Source organism: Solanum dulcamara, chromosome 4 (genome assembly GCF_947179165.1).
Source record: "Solanum dulcamara chromosome 4, daSolDulc1.2, whole genome shotgun sequence".
Taxonomy (NCBI): Eukaryota; Viridiplantae; Streptophyta; class Magnoliopsida; order Solanales; family Solanaceae; genus Solanum; species Solanum dulcamara.
Window position 1 is genome coordinate 19,819,056 of NC_077240.1, and position 26,608 is coordinate 19,845,663.

Consider the following 26,608-nt stretch of genomic DNA (forward strand, 5'->3'; position numbering starts at 1 on the left):
AAAATAAAAAAATTATACCTTCATCATTCTATATAAGCTAAATTCTAAGAAAATTTTGATAAATAGACTTGGACATTGGGGCCAAATTCATATTTATCCAAAATAAGGGGTGGGGGTTGCAAAAGAGCATTCATTATTCAACTATACATAGACTATTCAAACCAATCTATTTTGCTTTGATGTCAACAGTTACACAACTTAGATACTTGTAATCCGAATTAATTAAAATAGAGTTGTTTGACTTTGATTTGTTCTTTCTTTAGACTTCCACACATATCATAAATACATATAAAAAGCTTAGGATTTTGTCTACCTCACACTTCACGTTGATATAGCAATTCACAAAAATCTAGAAAATACCAATTGTATCAATCCATGGATTTTCCTCTACATTTTAGATGTCCAATCTCCATGGAGGTCATGAAAGATCCTGTTACAATCTCCACTGGTGTTACATATGAGAGAAAAAACATAGAAAAATGGTTCTACACTTGCAAGAAAAAAACTTGTCCTGCCACAATGCAAGTTATACATAGCTTTGACATGACACCAAATCACACCCTCAAAAGACTCATTCTTTCTTGGCAAAATGGCAAATCTCAATCAAATTCAAACACATCTCCTGAATTATCCATGAAGCATGATGAGCTCGTATCGTTGATCAACACGATAGAATCGAGCCCTTTTATGGTGAGTTCCATGAAGAGACTTAAGTCAATTGTTGAATTAGGTGATCATGATGTGAAGGATGATTTCAAGAAATGTGGTGGGGTTGAGGTTCTTGTTAGGATCATTCAACAAATTTTAATCGAAAGCTCGGATTTCGTGACATTTAGAGCATGTGAAGAGGCTCTTAGTCTTTTGATCAAATTGCCAATTGTGTTAGAAGAGGAAGAGACAATCAAGATTCTGTTGCAGCCAGGGTGCATGAAGTCAATGGCTATAATGCTTCAAAGGGGGAGTGCAGAGGCAAGATTTTGCACCGTTTCGATATTCCAAAGGATTACAAAATCAGATTGTCAATGGAGTGTTGTGATTGAAGATCAAGGGATTGAATTCTTTAAGTCCTTGATGGAAATTGTGTCTGATGAAATTTGTAGCAAGGCAAGTTCTTGTGCACTACAAGTCTTGATAGACATACTCGAAAAATCGAAAAAATCAAGATTGAAAGCAATTGAGGCAGGAGCTATGTGTACATTGATTGAGATTCTTCCTGATTCAAGCAAATCAAAAAGTGAAAAAATAATGTACTTGATCAAGATGTTATGTGAATGTGCTGATGGAAGAATGGGATTTATTGAACATGGTCTAGGAGTTGCAGCCATAACCAAAAAAATGTTGAATATTTCAAATGTTGGAACAAAAATTGGGGTGAAAATACTTTCACTGATTAGCAATTCTCACCCCACAGACAAAATTTTGGAGGACATGTTGATGTATGGAGCACTGAAAAAATTGGTGGCTTTGTTACATATTGGTGGCTCTTCAACAACAAAGGAAAGAGTAGTCAAGATTTTAAAATTGCATGGTGATAAGTGGAAGAAAAATCCATGTTTCCCTAATGAGCTAAAGAATTATTTGGGGTTGGAAAGTGATTCTTTGTAAAATTATGGGGTTCAAAAAGGAATTAATGTGAAAGTTTCAGATACTTGTAAAGAAAAATTTGATGAAATTGAAGAAAATGAATTTGTTAGGTTAATTATGTTCAAAGGGTGTTGGATTAACAATTGAAAATTTTGTGATCTGTTGGGTATTACCAATTTGTTTAACGGTAATCATCACCAATAGTCTTATTTATTGATGTAATTTTGATACATTATTTCATTTGGATGTCATGTCTTGGAAGAAACCAATATGCTTATTGAAATCTCATTTTATTTCAATTTTTTTCTTTTCTTGTGGCTATTGGAAGATAATGTGAATATGTATATTCTAACACAATTTTGGTACGGTGTGAGATCAGTTGGTACCATCAAAGGACGTACCGAGATGGATGAGATCTCTCTTAATTAGAATTCAGAAATTTCAATTTCGAGTTATGAAAATAAAGAAATTCTTGATAAGAAGATGATACTTCAAATTAGCCAAATCAGTGAGAACTCACTACTAATGATCATTTTTTATATTTGAAAAAGGACATTCTAGTTAAGGAGCCATTTGTTTAGCGATAAGAATGAATTGGTCTAGATATATCTTAAATCCAATATTAATTTTACAATCTTAAACAAAATTGAGCAGTATATAACTATTTTTTAAAAAAGATCGAGTATCTATCTTTTAAAATTTATTGATTCGATTGATCTACATTGACATCAAACAAGACTCAATAAGAAGAGTAATGCTATAGTGCAATAAATGAAGATTTTGTATAAGTAATTTTTGTTTTAAATTTTTAAAAAGGTTGATTTTAGCGTTAATATCTTTTTTCCAAAAGACAAACAACATTTAATTGGTTTATTTTTTTTTCTTTTCAAAATATTCATAATTATCTTGAGAGTTGTGATTGAATGATTGGATTTCACTCTTAATAAAAAATGTTAAATTTATTTGATAGCCGGGTTGGTTGACAAAAAAAAAGGGAAAAGAAAAGATACATTCAAGTTATTTTTAAGTCTAATAAAGTTTTTTTTTTGTTGTTGTAATATCTGGTAAGACGTTAAGCCACGTACTAACTTAAATTATTTTTGCCAAAGTAAATAGTATTATTTTAATGAACAAAAACGACTTAATTTCCATTACATGAAAAAAATAATTAAATTATTGTAGATAGTTGAATTTCCTCATTAAATGCTTGATCAGCCAAGCAAACTGCTGATCTCCATTACTTTGGAGGGCCACTTTGTTAATTAAAACTTTCTAATTTTTGCAATTGATGATTAATACTTTGACATCAACTATTTTACTTCGTTTTGTAGACTTTCTAAATTTTAGACATTGTCAAAATTGTTCTTTATGGAACTAAAAATAATAATTAGTTCAACTGTTATAATGAGAATATAATGAAATGATTTCATGAGTGAATAGACGTGATTTTTTTATTTTATTTTTGATAATGGACGGATGTGAAATTCGATCATGAGATCTTTATCGGTATTTAATTTAATTAGTTGATATGATAAATTCATAATGTTGATGAAGTGAGTGACATATCTTCGAATTTTCATCTAAAAATTTAATCAATTAAAGAGTGTTTTGTTTATTTAATTATACTCTCAATAGTTTGATCTTAATCAAAATACCTTTGTACGGTGATATATATATATAATTGAATATGGGTTGCGAATTTTAGCATCAAATATAAAAATATCACATCAATTGATTTAGTTTCTTCATTAATGGCGCACCACGACACATTCATAGTTCATTGTTTAAGTCTAACAATTTTTTTAAAAAATTGCCAATTAATTTTCCATTTACCAAAATGAATCAGTCCTCATTATACAAAAAAGGAGGATATTTATATTTAAAATTTCCTCATTTAATGCTTGGTCATCCATTACTAGCTGTCACTTTGTTATTAATTAAACAAACATTTTGTAATTTTTAGTAATACTTAGATCTCAAATATTTTTTAAAAAATTATAGTTTGATTTAGTTTCTAGGAAACCATCTCAAAAGTAGTAGTGTTCAAGGACGACTAAGAAAATAATATGTTACAAGGAATATTAAACTTCAGAAGATTTATTATATAGCAAAGAAAGAAATCAAGGAAAATTCTGCATGTAATAGTTAATACGATTAACATATAATCTTTTGTTTTTTTTCATTCTCTATTAATCCTGTTCTCCTCCTCTACTTTATTTGATAAGGCGAAGAATACCACTTTTTCAATCACAAACAAAAAGTAGCAAGGTAACTAAAATAATTTTTTTTAAAAAAATATGCTAATGATAGCTAATGCAACTTATTTCAACATAACAACGCCATTTTTTGTTTTTTGTTAAGAAAAAAATATTATCAATTGTAAGAGTATAATTAACTTTTTCAACAATAAATAATTAAGTTCACACCAAAATTAAATTTAGTATAACATGTTAATCATTTTTGAATAATCCCAAATGTCAATGCAACTGGTTTCCATCAATTTATAATATTATATATACGAAGTTATCCACCTTTGAGCTACAAATGTGATTTAACATGACGAATGCATTTGAAAATGAAGGCACAACTTAACAAGTCAGAGTTACATAGTTGTTATTTTTTATTTATATATACAACAATCTTTTTTTTTAAAAAAAAAACGTCACCGTTTAACCTTTTATATTCATCTTTCTTTAGTTTCATTTTTTAAAAAGAAAAAGTGAAAGAATTGAAGTTGCAGTCTTTATCGTTGTTTTCAAGTTTTGTTAGACTAGATCGAAGGGGCAAGTAGCCCAGTAATATTCTCTTTGTCTCATTTGATCATATAAATATAGAATTTAAGATATATATTAATTTTTTTGCTTGTAAATTTTATTAGTAATTATTACAAAATTCAAGAGTAAAAATATCACGTTAAATTTTTAAATTTTGATCTAGTTTATCTAATTTGAATTCTTGAAGCTGGTTTGTGAACTTATATAGCTAGAACAATATTCTAGAATGTCATGGAAACGAAAATTTTCATATAACAAAAAGGGGGTAGCGTAAGATCTGGGAAAAAAAAGTTGATCAAATTGAACCAAAATTTATTGTTGCACCAAAATTTAAAGAGACATATTTTTTAAAAAATTCAAGTTTTGATTGGTTGTGAAAGTTTTATAGGACAACCTTTTAGAATGTCATGAAATGAAAATTATCGATAAATGTCAAAAACACATCTATTTTTTTAGTATCTTAGTCAAACTATTGCAAGTATGAATTTCATACCTTAACTATCACTTATTAGTTTGAAAAACACACCTCGATAGTATGTGTAATACACTCTCTCTACTTTCTCTATTTTTTTGAAAAAACCTTGTCACATGACATTCCACATGGATAAAATATTCCACCTTGACAAAAATTAAATAAACTAATATTAGTTAAAAGTTAAAGACTAAAGTATTTTTATTTCCCCCCCCAAAAAAAATCATTCTTTTATAAGAGAAAATAGTTTGTTTTTTTTTAAAAATTAAAATATTTTGCTCACGTACTCCACCACCTCCCCCCACAATCTCAGTCCTTTCTTTTTTTTTTTTTAAATTTCTTTTATAAAATATTTTTAAAAAATTCATACTTCACCCCCTCCCCTACTCCTTGCTAAAAAATAAAATTATAACCACCCCATCCAACTCTTCGCTCTTAATATATATATATATATATATATATATATATATATATTATTTTTCTTATTTTGTGTTAAATATGTACATATATTTTTAAGAAAATATTTTTTCCTACTTGTGTACCGAATAAAATAGAAATAAAAATTTTATTTTAAGAAAAGTCTTGTGGCAAGTAAAAAAATATTTTCCTAAAATCATATGTATATATCTAAAACGAAACTAGAAAAAAATTGGAAAGCAGAGGGTTAGGTGGGGCGGGATCAATTTTTTTTTTAAATAGAAATATCTAAATTATTATTTGAGGAGGGGGAGATGCAGTAAGAATTTTTTGAAAAACTTTTATAAAAAAGTTTTAATAACTAAAACTAAAACTAAAAAAAATGGGGTGGGGGGCGTATGGTGAGAGAAAGTGATGGAGTGTGGTAAGAAAAATATTTTATATTTTATTTTATAATTTTTTTGGATAAGAGATAGTAATACTTTAATTTTTAATTTTAACTAATTCTAATAATTTATTTAATTTTTGTTAAGATGAAATGTTTTGTACATGTGAAGTGTGATGTGATTTAAAAAAAAAAATGAAATAGAGTGTAATAGACACACCATGATGAGAGTGAAATAAAAGAGAGAAGTGTGTTTCTCAAATTAATAAATAATATTTTAGGTATGAAACTCACATTCTCAACAGTTTAGGTATGAAACTCAAAAAAAAAAGATAGTCCAGATGTATTTTTGACTAGTGAGAATAGTAAATAGATTGGTTTAACAACTTAATTAATATCATTATATTTACTATAGAGGGGAAGTAGTTAATCATGAGCATGGTATGTCGTGCTTTACTAGTTGCAAAGTAAACTCTTCGAAAATGACATTTCAAATTAAAAAAACAAAAACGATCTTTCCAATTTTATTCCATTAGCTCATCATTTTTAGCAATGCAAATAAATAAATTCCTAAAATAGGAGTAAATTTTCTTTTAAAAAATACACAAGTGGAACAGAATCTTAGGTCAACCACTGAACAATTTCACAGGATATTTCTATTGAAAATACTAATGAAAAATTGTTTCTAACTAAAATTAAACAACTAAATAATTCTAGAAAAAAATTGTAAAAAACAATAACATATACAGGATCCAACAAAATAGTGATGCAAATTTGGTCGTTAATGCTAACTACTCCCTCTGATTCATTGTGTGTTTGGTACGAAGGAAAATATTTTCTAAATATATTCTAATTTGTTTTTTATATTTTATTGGTCAATATGTTTGGAAAATGTTTTTTTTAGAAAAATAAATTTGTTAAAAAATAAGGAAGATGACTCCCCTAATGGAAATAGAGAAAACAAGTTAGATAAGTAACGCTGCAAGTTTCTTATTTCCTCTCCATCCGCCCAATCCCTTCAACCCCTACCCTTGACTATCCCACTTTCCGCCTTTTCCAATCCCCACTTTTCATCCCATCTCGCCTCCATAGTGCTTTGCTAGATAATATAGAAATGCTCTTGAAATGATATTTTTATTGCTTACTTATCAAACATTAGAAATTAAGTTAAACACACACTTATTTTTCAAAAAAACATTTTTTAGAAAATTATTCTCCGTGAAAAATATTTTCCTTCGTACCAAAGACACTATAGTACTTTTAGCTTGAATACATCTTTTAAGAATTTCATTCACCACCACCATCACCCGATGACCCCGCGGTATTTTTCACTAAATTACCCTTAATCAAATAGTACATACTCATTTAATGTGATTTTTTGATTATGTAAAAATCTATTTATCTAAATAAGGATAAATTGGAAACAAAAAATTAAGACATTCATAATTATATAAAAATTATTTATTCTAAATTAAATACAAAAGTTTAAAAAAATCGTAAAATATGGACCGGAAGGAGTAGAGTGCCACTTCATGCACATTAAAAGAAAAACAAGATGAATTTCATTGGTTATAGGAATATTTTGAAATTTTTGCAGCAGTCTTTGGTCAAAGGATGTAACATAAATTTTAAAATAAGAAAGGTTAGTGTACTCTTGCCGACTTTTGGAAAATTAAGTAGCTGCATTTATAGTTAAAAGGTGCAAGAAATTAGAAACTTTGTCATGTCAGAAAACTTTAGAAACTTTCACATGAACATGTCTGACCACAATTGCCTCTGCATCAAGGCAATTTCCAAGTTGCACATTTCCATTTTGGTGGCCAAAATCACATCACATTTTGCTGGTCTAAACCCGTGTTGGTCTTTTAGACCATGCTACCTTTTTTTGACATCCTCACTCATGATCCTCGTTTACACTTTGTTTGGACGGTTGTTATGCGTCGTTTCATAATAAAACATAATATATTATATTGTATTATTTTATCATGTCTCGTAGAATATTGTATTATTGCTCATCGTTACATAATGTCACATAACAACAATTTGAAGGAAAAACTTATTGTAGAGCAATACTACAAGTTGTTTTTATTTTCCCCTCTAACTATTTTTATTTTCTTATAATTGAATATTCTGAAGTCTTTTAGACAATTAAATTGTCCGCATTATGCAAAATCTTTTGTTGTTTATTTACAGAAAGATCAAATTTGTTTTTTGGTGTCTTCTAATTTCTCAAATTCTTGAGCCCGATTTTATTTTTCATTAAAAATATGCATTGTTACATTCTTACCTCATAAGATCTACGTACATCCTACCCTCTCCAAATCTCACTTGTAGAATTACATGGAGTATATTATTGCTTTTCAATTTATATATGTTCAACTAGGAAAAGAAATTAGGGTTGTCTATAAAATTTGACTTGAGATCCTCAATCTTGTTGAAACGACCCCGAGCAAGAGTTGCACTACAATGCCTCAACTCTAAGAACAAGAAGGATCTGAGTGCCTCAATTAAGTTACGCTGCCTGTGTTTCAAGACAGGATGCACATTTGCTTGTAAATCAGATAGTTGAGAGCACAACTAATCCACAAGCTCTTGCATTGCAACAAGTTAAGATCGATACATTGTCTCTGAACACAGAGACTAAATGGCACGGTATTATTTAGTATTGTACAATCTAGCCTTTGTGCTTGAGTTTTGACATCTCAATTCAATGGGATGATGTGTATATCTGTATACACAACCATCTGGCAAGTATTGTAATAGTAATGTATCTTTCCTTAGGCTTGATTTTTGACATTTCATACAATGGAGTGATGTGCATTTATTTGGTGTACCACTAACCAATAAAGATGATAAGTTATAATAATGATTATTGACCCTTCATAATGATCTGGTGAACAGAGGGCAACATGCTGTAGAGTATTGCAAGATCTTCAGAAGTCAATTTTAAAGCTTCGCAATTGCATATGGAGGCAAGTTTGATCTTGGAGGCAGCTTTAGGTCTTCCCAATCTTCATCGTCTATCTTGGAGAAGTAACGGTCAACATCATCATCTCCAATTAGTTCCAGTCTGGAGGGCTCCCACTGAAAACATGTGAAAAGACGAGCAAAAGAATGAAACAAGCTTTAGATATCTAAGTTCAGGATTATCCATGATCAAATGAACGTAACACACCTTAGGATTTCTATCCTTGTCGATGAGTATGGCTCTGCATCCCTGCAGTAACAGTCAACTGTCAGTCTTGCAATGCAGTAAAATGGGTGGCTGAAAGATGGCATATTCTACCTCGAAAAAGTCCTTGCTAAATTCTCCCCTCAACACATGACAAACCATCCTATACTCTCGAATAAGGCAACTACCAACACCTTGCAGCCTCCCTTCTCTTATCTGGAACAGAAAAATGAAACTAATATGAACAAGGTGCAGGCATTCAAGAACATTCTAATAAAATGCTGGCTAAATTAAGGCATTAGGAGGACTATGTAGAAAGAGATTCAAGATGTGGTTGTGGAGCCAGACATCATGAAAAAAAATTATTTGAAGAACTTGCAACACAGCAATACTAATTGAGTATCAAATTTAAAAATCCCAAATAAATAATATTAATCCCAAGTGTGAAATAACAATGATCTTTCTGAGGTAGCTGTTAAGAAAAGAAAGTTGAGGCACAAGGACTGGGGAGGAGGGGTTTCTAGTAAGTTGTACAAATTAGCTAGTAGTAAAAGAAAGAAAACAACATTTTTCTTGATAATTTAGAACTTTTAATTCGATGGAGGAAAAGTGTACGGTAAAAAGGGTATCATTAACAATCTATTAGTAAAGAGAGTTCTTGACCTGATCATAACTAAACAGCTGATCCGACGAACTTCCCCTGAAGCGTAATATAAAACATAAAATTTTCACATTGTTCTTTCTTCCTCTATTTCATCACAAAAATTTACTACCATGAATTGACACCTGATAACTGTTTAAAAAGTATTTTAACTTAACAAAGCAAGAAGCATGCCGGTACTCGAGGAAATTAATAATAAAGTACATCATTTGTATCTCCATTACAACACGGCAAAAACTAAATGGTTCCAATTTGAATTTCTTTTAGTTCTTGAAATTCAGATTGCTCCCATCTTTCGTATGAATGACCATATGCAAATAAATATTAGGAAGTTCTGTAGAAAAATAGCTGTGTTTATTTCAGATTGGAATTACATTTTCCAGATCATTTAGCTAGGAATATCTTTCACAGCTATGAGGTGCTCAGTTGAACATGAACAACAAAGAAGCAAAACTCGATTTCTTTCTTTTCCAAAGAAAAATGGAAGACTTCATAACTTTTTAACGACTCCAGGAAAACAAGTATTATTAGGTACCTAGACAAATGAAGTAGAGTACGTAACTTGCAGTTGAAGGAGTATTTGTTCTGTTAACCAGTTTTGTCCAACATATAAGATGCATAACTATTTCTAGCTTCTGAAACTCTGTTTTGCAAAACATATAGCCAGCACTGATCCTAGGCACTATACTTGTTCAGGTAACAACACAATGGTACCACCGAGTAGTGATTGACTTACTGATCTCAATGAAATTTTAAGACTTGTTGGGGATGCTTTCTTCAATGATTGGATGGTTGAAGAGATCCAGTCATCCTTCTTGTTCAAAGCCTCATTTTCCTGTTGATGATTAATGCAAAGATCAAGTATTCTGATAACTTACTTTATCAAAATTTTACAAAGTAATTTCACCAACAGACCAAAAGAATGCATAAAATAACCATACATCTCTTAAACTTACAAGAGAAGATATGATTTCTTCGATTGTTCTTCGAGAGAAACAATGATCAATAATCTTCATCCTACATACATAAAATTGCAGAACTGAAACAGGTGTGATGTTGAGAAAGGGGTCATGAAATTTTGAAGACTACTGGTTGTATTATTTGAACAATTTTTCCGTCTAGTCAATACAAACTTTGGAAAGCTATCCATCATCTTAAACTTCTAATGGACATATAAAAGTAAAGTGAACATAGTCAAGCAACAACAGGAAGAAAAGAAACATAGCAAAATAACTAATAAAAAAGAGCACAGATGATTTCTGTGATATGCCATCAATACTATGTTCTTTAATAAGTTCAAAAAAAAATCCTCTTATAGGACCTGGAACTGTGTTTAGAAGGTAAGCTTCCAATAAATCACCACGAAAAAAAACACCATAACAGGGATATCAAATGAACTCACTTGTGATAAGGACTTTCTGCTTTCAACTTTGGTGTGTCAGAGAAGTGACTAATGATGGTAGAAATAACATCTGGATCACTCGTATTGACTTTAGCCAGTGCTTGTTCTAAAAATGGCAACCTCTGTGAAGAGAAAGAAGATCAGAAAGCATTCAAGTTAGATAAGAGACGGGAGGAAATAAACAATTGGATAAATGTTATGCAACCTGAGTGGATTTGCAAACCGATTATCCGTAATGCCAATATCCATGTAAGATAAAAACAAACTTCAGCACAAAAACAGACCATCAGGAAATGTCGTCTACCACCCAGAAATCCACAATCTAGCACATAAGACTACCAGTGGCTAAAGGAAGATCCCACAAATTCATCTAAGAGCCATTGCACAGAGGGTTGACAAATCCAGATGCCGAACACGCCTGATTAGCTTGGGCACTGTTTGGCAAGGTAATTTAGAAGACTAGAGTAATTTTTCTCCAAATATTTTTACCCAATCCCGCTAAAGGAATTTCAATTTACATAGTGCTCTACTACTTATTAGTTGGGAAAAGAAACCAAAAGAGACTAATCATTACAAGCACCAAGTTACTGAACCTGCTGATGCCACACACAAACTAAGTAGAACAATTTGTAGTTTACATCCTGGTCCACTGAAGGTCTAACATTGACCACAGACCTTCAAAAACCTTTCAGATCTAGACTACATTTGGACCAATGTGGACGCCCAAATGTGAGAAACATGGTCGAAATTGGCGGAAATTAGACTTCCTTTTTTGGATAGGTGGCGGAAATTAAAATTCCTAAGAGAACAAACCAAAAAGACAATGAGAACTATATAACAAATGCCAGATAAGATTATCTTCCTAGCACCATATGCCTAATATCTTCCTGCAGTCAGTGAACTGGATTCAGTTATTACACGTCCGCCCGGCAATATCAATTTTGCCATTTTATAGACCATTCAGTTTGGACATATTAGTATCAGAAGACCTACTTCATTTGTTATAGAAGCAATTTAAAATGGCCAGAAAGTGCTGGATATGCATCATACCTCCGAGGGTACAAAATGAGTTGCTAGACCACAAGCAAGCATTTCAGCACCATCCAACCTAGCACCAGTAAGACCAGCATATTCTCCTGCCAAAGATTATAAGAAAGTAGTTAAGGGAAAAAAGACATAGTCATTTAACTATTTGTACCTGAGAATTTCTCCATGCATCGTAACAACATAGGAATTAGTCTTCCCCAACAAACAACAACGACAATAAAAATTAAATCGCATTCTTCAAATACCCTTGTAGAAAAAGATGCCTTGCATGTATTCAAAGCCTATTTTACATTTGTAATGACAAAAAATTCAGTAATCATCATGAAAATTAAGGCTTAAAATTGATGGCCTAAACAAATTCAGCAATCACTGTGAAATCCAAGGCCAACATCCAGCAAATAGCCCACAAAATTTGTAGGGAAAAATTATAAGAGACATCTTAAAAAGCTTTGACCAAGATGTAATCATATAACGAGAAAAACTCGAGATCAAGAATGCAAACAGTGGGAATTAGATATAAAACGTAGAAAAAGTTCAGAAACTTTAAGAGAAGATGCACCAAAGGAACACGATGGCTGCTGCTTTGCCACAGGGGCATGTATACCAAGCTTTTATCCACCTTCTGGAGGAGGAACCAATCTTCCTTTGTCGACTCTTTACACTTTTGGTTTTAAAGGAATTGGGAAAGAAGCAGCATTACAAGCAAAGTAGCTGGGGGTGATTATAGTTCTCAAGATAGACTCAAACTAGCCAAGCTTGAGCAACCAGGTAGTGACATAAATTCAAAGACTGATAAGAAGTAAATAACTCCAAGCTGAAACTTGATAAGCTTTTTGTAGCGGTATTTTTCTTTTATAAATCTGAACAATGTTACAAGTGGAATTACCGAAGAATCCTGGAAGCCTCGAATAGAAGTAAGAGGCACCTACATCTGGAAAGAGTCCCAAAGCTGTTTCAGGCATGGCACAAACCTACAGGAAAAATGAACATGAGAATATGTGGACATGAAGTTTCTGATACCAGTTTATTCAAAGCTAACACAACCAAGTTCGAAAGAGGGTAAGTATTACTGCCAAGGAGAAAATAAAAATTCTCAATCCAATTCCATATTATCCAACCAAACCTCATGAAGATTTACAGTCTGTAAGGTTTTCCTCTATTCCACATGAATGGCAGGTATTGTTTCATTCCACAAGAAAGTCCCACCAAAATATAAAGAGATACATTTCAAGCAAATGCCAATTAATGTGGTAAAGGGTCATATATAAAAAGAAAGCGAGATAGCAAGATTGAATGGAATCTATTACTCAAGAAGATGCAGTACCGATTTCTCTGTTGCAACTCGAAATCTACCATGTACAGAAGCACCTAGTCCACCTCCCATGACAATTCCATTAAGGATAGAAACCTTCAAGGGGCAGTCCAAATAAGATTAACGAATTCCTCAGAGAATTGTATCACAAAACTTAAATTACACATAACCTAAGTTAACCTGGGGTTTACTATATGTTGCCATCAAATAGTTAAGGGAGAATTCTTCACGGAAATAATCAGCACCCAGTTTCCAGTTACCTAAAAGCACAAATTAGAAAAAAGTTAGTTAATTTATTAAATTCTTGAAAGTTTTGAGAACATCATCTGGATAGAGCATAGTTGGGTGGCACAAACATTACCAAAGGTCATAATCTCAGACTTACTCATAAGCATCTAATAAGACACAAGAAAACAGATTGAATTCAGTGTTTCACTGTTCGACACACATCCTAATTGTGATTTAAGACCGTTCCATAACGGCCATATTTCCAGGTGCACTTCTTACTCACTCTGTTCTGTTTCTTCTACAATTTAAGGTCAAATTAGCAGTGTAAGCTTTCAAAAGATGGTCAATTTAAGAAAGAAGGGTGGATTTGTCAGTATATACTACAATATGACAAGACTTGTCATACCATCTCGGAGAATAATCCATCATATCCCATAAAAATACTGTAGAGCGTTCTGCATTTAACTGGAGGACAATTATTTACTCCGTTAGGTGGTAAGAGTTATTAGTTATTACTTGCATATCCAACAACTCAATCACTTGTCTTACTCGCTCTTTGTTTTTAGACCCTCAATCCTTGATAGAAGAACCAGTAGGAAAAATATTAACATATTAAGGAAGAAAATTTTCACCTTCATGGATCGAGTTAAAAATATCATCTATAAATACTGAAGATTGTCTTTACCAAGCTATGACCAATCTTAGCAGACAACCTACCCTGGCGAACATTATGAACAACAGCTGTAACGTCACCACCAGCACAGAAAGACCTTCCATTTCCCTGGAAATATTGAAACAAGAAAAGGAGTAACATTTCATAAATGATGTTACGATATTTTATACATGTACAAGGTCACTTGTAGAACTGTGCAACCTACCACCAAAGCTTGTGAAAGGGAACCAAAACATAAACTCAATACAAGAAGCGAAACCAATACTTTTCCTTTCAGCTGTTCTACTAATTTAATTAAAGGTACTAAAGAAGCCTCTTAAGCTAATTTTAGATCTTATTTCGTCAAACTAACTACTTGGTTCTTTCTCTTGACTCTCTGATGTCAATAAGTGCTTTAAGCATGTGTCTATGTCAAGAGAAAATTAACGGCTAATTACTGGTTAAATGTAACACCCCAAAAAATTTTAAGCTAAGATCCAAATTATTCTTCATATGCGTATAGGGCCGTACCGGGTGATTCTTAATTAGGCATAGGTGTTAAGGTCAATTCTTTAGTATGGGAAGAGATTTGGAGATGAATTAAGATCATGCGAATCCTCTAGCACAAAGTTGAGTTGAAAGCTTCCTTACTGATTGAGTTTCGATATAAGATTTTCCTTGGATCAACTTCAAACGATCATATCTCCCAAAATATGAAGATTTAGGTGGCCCATAACTATCAAATTAAAGGTCTATGGATCTTCTTTCCAACTCCACCAAGTTTGCGTCAATTGGAGTTCTAAGTAAAAAGTTATGCCTGTTTCAATGAAGCCCTGTCAAGCAGCACTGTTTCACGACCGGCATTACGGGCTGTGGTGTTTTCCATGGACCGTGAAGCCATCCGTGAAAGACTTGATGCAAAATTTTCTGAAACTTCCTGCTCGTGTTCCAAGGGTTATTTCGGTCTTTTCCCAAGCTTTTTAGCCCTATTCTAAGTCGTTTTTTAGGTGTTTTAAAGGAGTATATCATACAACTAACTAGTTTTCCTCTCATAATCCTCAATCTAAACATTAAGTGTCTACAAAAACTCTCAAAACTCACCTAGGGTTCCTCTTCTTCATCAAGAACCCTAAAGTTTTCATGTCTAAAATTCAAGATACAAAGAGAAGCCTTCCCTCCAAGGTTTTTCCAAGTTCTTCGTTCTTCCACTCTAAGAACTCCATAAAAGAGTTCCTTTTTTCAAGATCAAGCACCAAGATTCTAAGATCAAAGATTTTCTCCAAGAAAGCTAGTGTTCTTCCTCAAGCCCAAGAAAAATCAAGTATCCACCAAAGTTTTCAGTCTAATAGCTTCATAATCAGGTATGTAAGGCTTCAATGAGAGTATCATTTCACTCTCATGCCTTAAGTATATTAACTTCAAAGATTTTATGAAAGTGTATGAAGACAAGTTAGGGTTTTCACATCAACTCCGATTTTCCTCGCAAGCTTATGGTTCCTTTAAAATATTTTGGTCTTTAAAACCTCATTGTACTGATTTAGAATGAATTCCATGGTCATTTAAACCCTTTATGGCTTTCAAGTATAAAAATTTGGATGATATGGACTTCAACCTCAATACAAGTTATTTTAGATATGACTTTTGAGTTTAATCTCATATATGGTTCAAATAAATGGATATTCTTTATGTTTATGAGCAATAATATGTATCTATGTATGTTATTTTGGGAGGATTATTTAGTACCGAGAGGATACGGGTTAGAAAATCCAAATCTCATAACTATGTGTCATCGTAGGGTTTTTGAGTATACCGCTTTGTCGGACAACTCCATATTGCCCTGAGCGGCACAAATTAGTGGATCCACATAGACATGGTTCTATACTCTGGTAAGGTATAAGGCAACCCATCCAATTGGGATTATAAGTTGGACATCATGAGCTCACATGGTGTACGTCAGTTATAAGAAACTCCCAAATTTTATCCACTTTTTACGATATGCTCCACTCATTATGGTCATTTTAAGTATGCTATTTTATGTATATGTTTATGCAAGATTACTTAAATAGACTTATCTCTATGTATGTTTTTGAAAGAAGATTTTGAATGGTATTTAGACATGAACTCCAACTGTTTTCTCTTCAAGTTCTCTCACCATGTATATGATTTTTGAAAACCTTACTTCACTATCCTCGTTATGCCATTTTCATGATTGTGCTAGTGTCCCTTACTTACTCAGTACATTCTACGTCCTGACGCATACTCTTCTGTGCGCTACATCCTTTTATGATGTAAATTTCGGCGCACGTTCTCAAACTTGTGGATAGTGGGGTGCAGTGATTTCAAAGAAGGTGAGCCTTCATTCTTCGAGGGCAAATCTTTTCAGAGTTCACAAATTTATATTATTTGTTACCGGTTGCTCAGAGTAGCTTGGGGATTTGTCTCAGCTTCTCATCGGTATTGGTAGAGGCTTCATAGACAGACAACCAAACAATTGTATTTAGTTTTCAAATAAATGTATATTTTTGTCACATTACCTTCTTAGTATTTATTTATGATATATGAGTTCATCCCATGTATTAGCTTTCGTATTTTCTTTCATTTGAGTTTGTATGTTTCATGCCAGGCCAAGGGTTAGCTTGGGGCCACTCGAGGTTCCAAGTACCGGGTTACATCCAGAGTGTAGACTCGGGGCTTGACATTAAAAGTCTCCTTTCTCTCTAGACTTTTTCTTTGGGGATCAGTAAAGGGTAACATTTGATTTCCAGCACTAAGAAAATGTTGTGAAGTATTTCTCAAGATCTTTTTTCAAACAAAAACATCCCTGTGACCAACTTTCAGCAATCTGGATTATTACTACGACCAGGTAACGTAATCCTAGCATATGGTGAAGAGAAGGTAGGTAGCATTGAATACTAGATTGTTCAGACATGGAAACTGAAAGATATTACAGAGAGGTAGCCACTTTGCCAGTTTTATTCTTAGAGGGGCAATAGCACCGGAGCCATGAGGAGAAGCTTTTTTCACTGTGTCAAGAGATGAGTAAGGGAACACGCTGAAGTTCATTAAAACCTGCTAAGTTAGACACTTTATGGAGCGGGTCCCATTGATACCTTATATAAAACAGCATACAGCACTCCTTTGGCTAGCCCTCAAGTCTTATTAGTGCCCTCTAGGAGACTTTATAGCTTTGATTGGGTATAGACAGAATTCCATTTCCTTTAATAAGGCTAACCAGAAAAATACCTTGTTCTTTTATAAGGTTCACCAGGATACCATTATCCTCCTCCCCCAACTCAACCTCCTCTGACGAATATGATATTTTTCTTTCTTTCCATTGAACTACCGACTCTATGAATCTTCCAGCACAATTCACAACGACCAAGAACTAAAAGAAACACAATTGCAGATCGATGCATTACAAAATTCAATGAAGAAACAAAATATGAGAGTTCACAATTTGAACAATGCAACTCAAAAATCAATGCAAACTGCCTCCCAGCAGGTATCAGTTGTTTGTAAAAAACAATTATACGAAAAATATAAGATAACCACAGTTAAGCTATCAAGGCAAGTTAACTATCACATAAGATCCTCCTACTAGTGACATACCTTCAATATTATTATCTTCACATTTGAATCTCCTTCACTGGCATGGAAAAGTTCTGACAGCCGAGATATCTGGACAAACAAATAAATTTAAGAGGACACTTCTCACTTATAACATGTCTTCACACTTCAATCTATTTCATTAAGTGATCAGCAATTTACATCAATATATCACAAATATTGCATGATTTAGAAGACTAAATGCTCACCAAGTTAATAAAATTAATTAACCTCTTCCAGATGATTGCATGAGAAGATAGTATAACACAATTCATATCAAATTAGTCGTTTTAGCTACCAACTTAAAGGTGCAAAGCTAGGCCTTCATGTTCTCCGGTCTTTAACAAAGTCATGACAGTTTTTGATATGCAATGTTTCCAGGGGAAAGGTGCAAAGCTAGGACTTTTACTATTTTTAGATTGAAGGAGCAGTGAAATTAACAACAATAAGAAGAAATTACACATTTAAGAAAATAAAATTCGAGGGGACAAATTCATTCTTTGTGTTGAGGAAGATCAATAATAGCAACAAGAAATATCCACTTGGCAGAATAGATGATTTATTTGATCAGTTACAAGGGGGAGATAGTATATTTTTCACAAAAAATGTAGTATCTAATAATGAAATTTTGGTTATAGTCAAAAAACAATTATGTCTCTACTTTGATACTGGAAAAGTGATCATGAAAAGAAACCAACTCAAATCTCGATTTTGTTTAATTAAGGTGCAAAAGGCGAGCATGGATGCCTAATTTCTAGCTAATGTTCATGTCTAAGCTGAAGCCAAAAAAATTGATCTTTCCTTGGAAGCACTGAGGGAAATTCGCCGTTCATCTCAGCTTAAAGTGCACCCAGCATGCCTCTTCAACCTCCAACAGGAGCTAGTACTTATGCATGATCAATTAAAAATCAGTTTTGCAAAGGAATATCCAGTTCAACATAGACAACGTCAAAAATGAGTAGTTCGGTTAGAAAACCAGAATATACCTAAAGATCAACACGTAATTGGAATATATCTCCGGTTAGCAAAAAGAGTAAGGACATTCTGAGTAGAGCATTATCCTGTACATATACGGTACAGTGACATACACAATGAAAGAGTTCACACAAGTAAATTGATTTTTTTTCTTTGATGACAATATCCGGGGGCGGCTCAACATAATTGGAGGCCTAAAGCGAAATTTTAATTAGGGGCCTAAGTATATATTTGATTAATTTTTTTAAAATGATTTCTTCGAATATTTTTTTTCAATTATTTATTTTAGGTAAGATTTTATCAATTTAATGTTGAAAACCACCATTTCACTAATGCAATCATTATAAGTAATAAGTTGACAAATTTTAGGTAAAATTACGAGTTAGAACCATAGAATTTGATAACTTGGTATAACCCATTTTAATATGCTTGCTTAATGCTTGAAAATCTAAGTAGAAATAAAAAAAAAATTGCAATTCACTTTGTTCAACATTTTTCGACTGTTGATTCATGTTTTTGACAGAATATTATTCTAACTTATCAAAGATTTGAAGAAAGAGTGTACAAAAGGAGTTAAAAAAAAGATAATGTTAGTGTTAGCGGACAAAATGTAAAATGACAAATCAACGTTTTCTTGATTTTTTCTATTCGAAATTTTTAAAAAAAATTAGAAAAAATTAACACATAATTTGTTCTTGATAAAAAATTGAGGCCTCCCAAAATTGGGGGCCTAAGGTATATGCCTTATTTCCTTAAGCATAGAGCCGCCCATGGCAGTATCTAGACCAGATTGCTCACACCTCGACTATTCCAAGTAAATTGATGTCCATTCTACTAGTGAACTTATAATGACTTGTGGGAATCACTTAAAAACTACTCACTTGTGTTCCATAATAGTCTTCAAGAAACAATATCACGAAATTAACACATTAGCAAAGAAACTCAGTGCAAGTCACACTTTAATTAAAAGAATAAGACAACAAAAACTACAAGAACATTACGCTCAATCCCAAACTAGTTAGGATTGGACTTAATGAAAAGACAAATAATTAAAAGTAGATAAATCAATAATCAACAACTCAAAATAATTTTTTAAATGAAACACAAACAATAGACAATAAGATATTTGACAACAGTGATACGTTTTTTACGTCTCTATAAACGAGTCCATACAACATATAACACTTGTTACAGGAATCCTTTCTCTACTATGGATAGTTACATTACGAAATTTAAGTCTTATCTATTTCATATGAGAAGATAACAATATGCAAAGGCAGAGAATAATGAAAGTCATCCAAAAAGAAAAATGAAAAAATTAAAATAAATTAGTTGTCATACCATTTCAAAAGAAAGTGCATTCAACTGCTTAGGCCTATTTAATATGAATGTTCTAACACTTGCTCTCTCCTCCACCAGAACCTGACAAACAAAAATAAAAAGAAAATATCCGGTGAAGAAACAACAGCCATCACCTAAACTAAACTACTTCCTACGGGAAAGGTTGCAATTTGGATAGGAAAAGCGAAAAAGAATAGATATGGCAAAATGAAAATCATCAAATAAATTGATTAGAATAACAATTGGAAGAGTAAAAGTTGAGCGATGAGAGGAGAAAAGGATTGTACCTGATCGGTTCCGCCATTGTTACAAGAGCTTTCAGCCATGGTGGTTTTCAGCTTTTTTGGGAATTTGAACGCTGACTAACTGTCTACTGCAAATTTATTTGCTTGCAGCCACGGGGCTAATTTCGTCTATTTACCGATGACCCGACTGAGAACGGCTTTTTCTGCCCATATTAGTTGTTCGGTGACAACTTATTTTATTATATTTTTTAAATTTTTTACCATTTGAAAAATTTGTAAAATTTTTTTCTCTCTTATTCTCGAATTGGATATATTATTTTATGCGATGTGTTGATCAGATATCGGGATGTCGGATACATCACTTTACATAATGTATCGATCGAATACATTATTTTATGCGATGTATTGCACGTTGCATACATCACTTTAGGCGATATATCGATCGAATATATCATTTTACGTGATGTATGAGGACGTTTTGAGATATATTCAGATTTCACCAAATTTAAGAGATTTTTATAATTTGAAAAAGATGTAAATATATGATGTAATTAATTCTTAACACCATAAAATTTGTGTAATCCTTTTTTTTTAATCTTCTTTTCTTTTCTTTTCTTTTCTTTTCTAGTACTAGTATTAGAGCTCGTTTGGATTCGGCTCCTATCCATCATTTCTCGCTTATTCCCCCAAATTTTGGCTTGAATTGTTTGTTGATATATGACATAATTAAATTTAGTGATTAAAATTTAACTGACAAACCAAATCATTAATCTTAATTTAAACAATAAATACATTATATATTTAATGCTAAAAAATATTATAATCCCACAATTTTAGCAATATATTATCTCATACCATAAACATATATTTTTAAAAAAATCTATTCCTACTCTATTTTCCCAAAGATCTATCTTTTAGTTTCTTTTTAAATTAAACTTTTAATTGCATTCTTTGAAATTTTGCCTTTAACATTTATTGCATTTTAAATATATTTTAATATAAAAAATTCGGATTAACGAAGCTACTGCTTATGGTTCATTTGAGCTTTTATTCTGCCTACTTTATTTTTAGTACGATCATATTTTGCTATTTAATTATCTTCTTTATTTGATTTTTAATATAGAATTTATTTTATATGAAAACAATAATTTAATTCATCAATATCTTAACGATTCTATTCGATAATCGTCAAAACCAATTGACTAATAAGTAGCCCTATTTGAAAGTCTTAAATGGAGAAAAATATTATTTTATAACTATTTATAAATTGAATAGAAAAATAATTTTTAAACTTTTTATATATAAAAATAAAATCTCATAAAAATAAAAAGCTTTTATAAAAAAAGTAAAGTTAAAAATAATTTTATAAAGAATTGCAAAATATCTATGATACCAGATACATTCTGAAATGCAAATACATAAGGAGGGAGGCGAGCGCGCGAGAGATAGAGAGACGATTGAGAGAGTCAGATACATTTAAATTTATTTTGATATAATATATCTAGAACAAATTACACATAATTTTGATTCATATATCGCAAATATATGTATTTGAAAGAGGCAAATATACTTATTCAAGGTTCAAAGTATGGTTAAAAATACAATATTATAAATTAGCATAAATCTAAATAATTAATCTTTAAAATAGTGGAATTTGTGTTGTATACCTTTTATATAAATGGAATGTAGTAAAATTTATGTATCTTTTTTATATCTCTTGTTGCGACTAAAATTATAAAATAAAATAAAAGGGACAAAGGAAATCACAGATTCCATTTCATCATCAGCATTCAGCAGCTCAAACTTCACTACTTCAGCTGGCAGTTTGTTCTCAAAACTCAACGGCCCCTGCAAATCCATCTCACTGCAAACTCTACACCCAATTTTGGAGTCCTCAAAAAGTGTTCTCTGCTGCTAATTAATTACTGAAAATGGGATCAGTGTTTGATGAAAAAGATTTGTTGGCATGCTGTGGGAGCACCAAATTCGCCAAACAGATGGTAGCAGCTGGCCCCTTTTCCACTCACCAAGATGCCATCCATGCCGCCAGAGATATCTGGTTCAACAAGGTTATATATTACATACCCATTTCGTTTCATCACTGCCCAAATTTCGTTTCTTTGTTTTTTTCCCTTCCAATTTACCCATTGATCTGAACCTGGTCAGGTTGATGTAAATGGATGGCTTGAAGCTTTTGCTGCTCATCCACAAATTGGTCAAACTCCTTCTCGGGATCACAAAAGCCCTACTTTTGCCCAGTACAATTTATCTTTTTTTTGTTACTTTTCCTGTAGATTATGTGGAAGTTTGATGTTTTTTTCTTCTGCTAGTTGATTTTTTTTTTAGCTTTTAACAGCTTAAATAAATCTTGCTACTTGCTCAGCAGCTCAGAAAAAATGTAAATTGTGGTCATGATCCCTGCTAAAGTTAGTGTTTTTTTGGTTTTTAAAGTTCAAATGTTGTCTTGTTGGTGTTAGGTATTTAAACGACAAATCTCAAAGTTGTCAATACATAACATTAGTGTAGAAACATTCAAAGTATCTATGATATAGCTAAGAAATTCGAGAATAGCTAAATTCTTAAAGTGAACCTAAGTATTTTACAGTTGTGATTGAAGCTATGTACAACTAGATATAATATTAAAATTACATGGTGTTACATGTATTATCACAAGAAAAATTGAATAAATAATGCTAATTGTTGTCTTCTTTTGGGCAGATCTTCAAGTTCTCTTATATGTGTGCTATTTGAAATTTCTGTTAGACGTGATTGTTTTTTATCTTGTCTAATCTTGTATAGCCGACATCCATTTTAACATTTGTATCTCTGCGACACTGCACTGTATTTTTGCTTTAGATGCCCAACATTCACAACCAGAAAGATTGCTAGATTTATGTGCTCTGAGAGAACTTTTTAATGCTATCCTGTGGCTTCCCCATATCCACCCTCCCGCCCCAGACCTACAATGTTTACGATATCTTCTTTAAGCTATATGCTCATATTTTGTCAGAACAGAAGGTAAACTTTAATGTCTCCTCTTGCAGGTGGAGCAAGGGAGAGCAGTCAACAGCAATGTCCACTGCTACTGAGTTGACGTTGCAGGTATTTTGATCTAAAGATCAATGCATTTAAGAAATCTATGAATCAAATATAAAATTGTATTTTGACCCTTTTTGTTTGTTGATTTGGCCAATAGATTAAATTCTGTGTACAAGTAGGTCAACTTTTTACTTTGTGCATTCAACGTAGAGAGTTTGCTTAATATTTGATCTTGCAGGAACTGTTTGAGTGGAATGCTCGCTATAGGGAGAAGTTTGGATTTGTCTTCTTGATATGTGCTTCAGGGAAAAGTACCCCTGAGATACTTGCAGAGTTGAAGGTAAAGTCTTTCTGTTTGAAGGTGGATTGATCGTATATTACCTCAATTATAATCGGACATGTATAATCTTATGTTTTGAGAGCAAATGCTTTTAACTTTAGGGAACATATCATTTGAGTTCCAAATATTCCGTTGGAGTATTTAGAGCAATCCTTCACTGCTAAAGAGGTAGAATTTCTGTTCCAGTCCCATTGATGTCAAGAGTCAAGACAGACATCCATTTTGAACTGTATCTTGTGAACATTCTCTCCAAAGTCTGATATTTTGCATCCCTTCAACATTTTGTATAAACCACCAAAGTTTGATCCCTTGTTGGCTCACAGACACAGTGCATTGAGATATAGAAAATGACTACAATTGATGTGAGAATGCCAAATCTGTCCTGTCTTCTTGCATCATAAAGGAGTGATCTTTGGAAGTCAGTTGTGAGCTGTAGGAAAATATAGTAACAAATCTGAAGAAATTCTGTATCTAATTCTAATAGGCCAAACTTATAAAGGTTATGCCTGTGAATGTGCACCCTACTTTTAGCATTTTCTCAAACCCATTTTCTGCTGCTCTGTTGGCCTCAGATAACTTTTACCATGTGATAAACCTGTCTCGTGTAAACTCCACCGAGCCTGTCCATTGAAATGGAATTGCTCCTCATATGTCTGTTTGTTAGGATACTCTGAAAGGAATCTTATGACAACTATTCAGTTTTTGAGCAGACTATGGGTCCTTTCGTGATCTTCTTGATAATATACGTGAACAAATAATAACTAAAGTCCAACCATTTCCAGAATTTCATTGCAGATTTGTATTCATTGGAAGAAGCTATTGCATTGTCCATTTTTCCCCCTAATGAATGAATGACTTTTCCATGAGGACATCTTTTGCCCCTCGTTCTTCCTAACCGGATAAGAGCTATATTCTGTGATTGCCTTCAATCACTGTTCTTCACATTTTTTGAGATCAGGAAGTAGCTCACATAGCCTTCTTTTCAAACAACAGCTATTGTATTACTTTATCTACTGGGACAGGGGTGAAATAAACTTGTTTTCTGTTTCGTCACTTAAAGATTGACCCACGTGCCATTTCAACTTACCTCTTGTAGATACGGTACCAGAACAGACCAATAATTGAGTTTGAGATTGCAGCCCAGGAGCAAATGAAAATAACTGAATTACGCCTTTCCAAGCTCTTCTCAGACAAAGCAGATACTGCTCCGGCAATTGAACCCTTGTCTACAACTAATATTGCGACAAAAGCAGAAGGTGATTCCATCTTTTTATTTATCTTGAACATTTATTAGCTTTAATTGCTATTCTTTATTTATGCAATTCCTTGTCTAAATCTCAAAATTTGAGAAGTTGCTCCTCATTCTCCCACTATACTGATTTTGCTTTACAATAGTTGTGTAAAAGTCCTTTCAACGTTTTCTAAATGAAGTGAGCACAATTTCTTTCAGATCTTCTCCTCTTAAACTTTACTATGAAGGACTTCAATTCTACTCTGTTTTCTGGCCTATGAATCTTTAGTCATAGGAGATGTTAGCAGTTAGTTATGCCCTTGTTTCCTGGAGCTTGGAGACATGCCATCTACAAAACATCTTTGCCTGATCTTCTCAATTATTCAATTTTCTGATGCATCTTCTAGAGAAACTCTATTTCAAGTATATGGTGATGCTAACTGTTTATAAAATTCAACGAATATTTGATATTTCTGAAATTATAATCTCTATCTGCAGGTCAGTACCATATCTTATATTTTCCATTCAACGAATATTTGATATATCTGAAATTATAATCTCTATCTGCAGTTCAGTACCATATCTTATATATTCCATTGAACCTTCAATTGTAGAAGATCGTGTGAACATTATTGGAGCACATTTAACTGCCGCTACTAGAGCAACACCAGCTCATATTCCAATTAGAACTCGCCCGCCCATCACGACCCATGTTCTGGATACTAGCCGTGGATGTCCAGCGAATGGCATTGAAGTACGACTGGAGATGTGGAAAGATAACCAAGCAAGACCACAATTTGGTGAAACTTATATTGATGGCTGGATGGTACTAGGGTCTTCAGCTACGGACAAAGATGGCCGAAGTGGTCAGTTAATGAATATGGTTGAAGCTTTAGTCCCAGGTGTATACCGGATAAATTTCAACACCGGTAAGTATAATCCTGATGGATTCTTTCCCTATGTCTCTATTGTGTTTGAGATCAGAGAATCTCAGAAATGGGATCATTTTCATGTTCCTCTACTGCTTTCACCATTCTCACTCTCGACCTATCGAGGTAGTTAGTTTGACAATGTGCTTGGCAAGAGTTGAATATTTTCACGAAGAATAATACTGTACTATATTTGGAGGAATCAATCCCTTACCCTTCGATTTGCCTGGACATTGTATTTCTTCGATCAGTTTGTCTTTCAAGATTAAGCTTAACATAGTTGTTGAAATTATCCGATTCCCTCTTTTACCTCAAGAATGTGGCACCGTAATATAGACCACTCCAAAAAAAAAAAAAAAACTATAAAAGTAACGTTTAGCCAAAAGAAATTATATAGTTCTTCTTTCCCACTCTATTTATGGTTCTTTTCTTCTTCTTTTCCACTTTTAAAGACACTTTGCGCCTAATTTCCAAGTATAAATCTCAAGACAAGCATGTGAATAAGGAAAGTTACTATTTTTTGTATTTTTTTTTAAAAATATTAATAAGTAAAATTATTTAGTTCTTCCTCTTTTGTTTCTTTCCAAGAATTTTCTACCTGTAAACTATAAATAGACCCTTCCTCTGTGTACCGTCTTTACACAAAATAAAATTTCTCTTGTTCTTTCTAGTTGAATTTCGAATATGTCGGGTATTAGTCCTGCAGGAAATAGTACAAAATTGAACAATGATGATGGTTGGCATATCTCAAACAAATCCCTTTGGGGTGTTTTAGGCTTCGTTATGCTGGGCCTGC

The 26,608-nt window shown here is 32.6% G+C and overlaps 3 protein-coding genes across 4 annotated transcripts; 2 read left to right on the forward strand and 1 right to left on the reverse strand.

The window, feature by feature from the left end:
• Positions 1-254: 254 nt before the first annotated feature.
• On the forward strand, positions 255-1,840 carry LOC129884823 (E3 ubiquitin-protein ligase PUB23-like). The gene has a single exon (XM_055959101.1). The coding sequence runs from the start codon at positions 376-378 to the stop codon at positions 1,603-1,605; it is 1,230 nt and encodes a 409-aa protein (XP_055815076.1). The 5' UTR covers positions 255-375; the 3' UTR covers positions 1,606-1,840.
• Positions 1,841-8,210: 6,370 nt separating this feature from the next.
• On the reverse strand, positions 8,211-20,421 carry LOC129886829 (3-hydroxyisobutyryl-CoA hydrolase 1-like). The gene is made up of 14 exons (XM_055961694.1): positions 20,316-20,421; positions 20,029-20,109; positions 17,716-17,784; positions 14,172-14,235; positions 13,407-13,486; positions 13,239-13,322; positions 12,801-12,885; positions 11,918-12,003; positions 10,868-10,989; positions 10,422-10,482; positions 10,202-10,300; positions 8,919-9,020; positions 8,808-8,849; positions 8,211-8,716 (listed from the first exon to the last, which is right to left on the reverse strand). Exons 1-14 carry the CDS (start codon positions 20,352-20,354, stop codon positions 8,579-8,581), a joined length of 1,152 nt encoding a protein of 383 aa, XP_055817669.1. The 5' UTR covers positions 20,355-20,421; the 3' UTR covers positions 8,211-8,578.
• A 1,587-nt stretch (positions 20,422-22,008) lies between these two features.
• LOC129886830 (uric acid degradation bifunctional protein TTL) lies at positions 22,009-26,106 on the forward strand. Of its 2 annotated transcripts, none has more exons than XM_055961697.1 (6): positions 22,009-22,342; positions 22,440-22,531; positions 23,318-23,375; positions 23,551-23,652; positions 24,749-24,908; positions 25,501-26,106. In XM_055961697.1, exons 1-6 carry the CDS (start codon positions 22,205-22,207, stop codon positions 25,944-25,946), a joined length of 996 nt encoding a protein of 331 aa, XP_055817672.1. In that variant the 5' UTR covers positions 22,009-22,204; the 3' UTR covers positions 25,947-26,106. The 2 variants fall into 2 exon arrangements, with proteins under 2 accessions (XP_055817672.1, XP_055817670.1); XM_055961695.1 differs by having other exon boundaries at positions 22,010-22,342; positions 25,498-26,106.
• Positions 26,107-26,608: the final 502 nt, after the last annotated feature.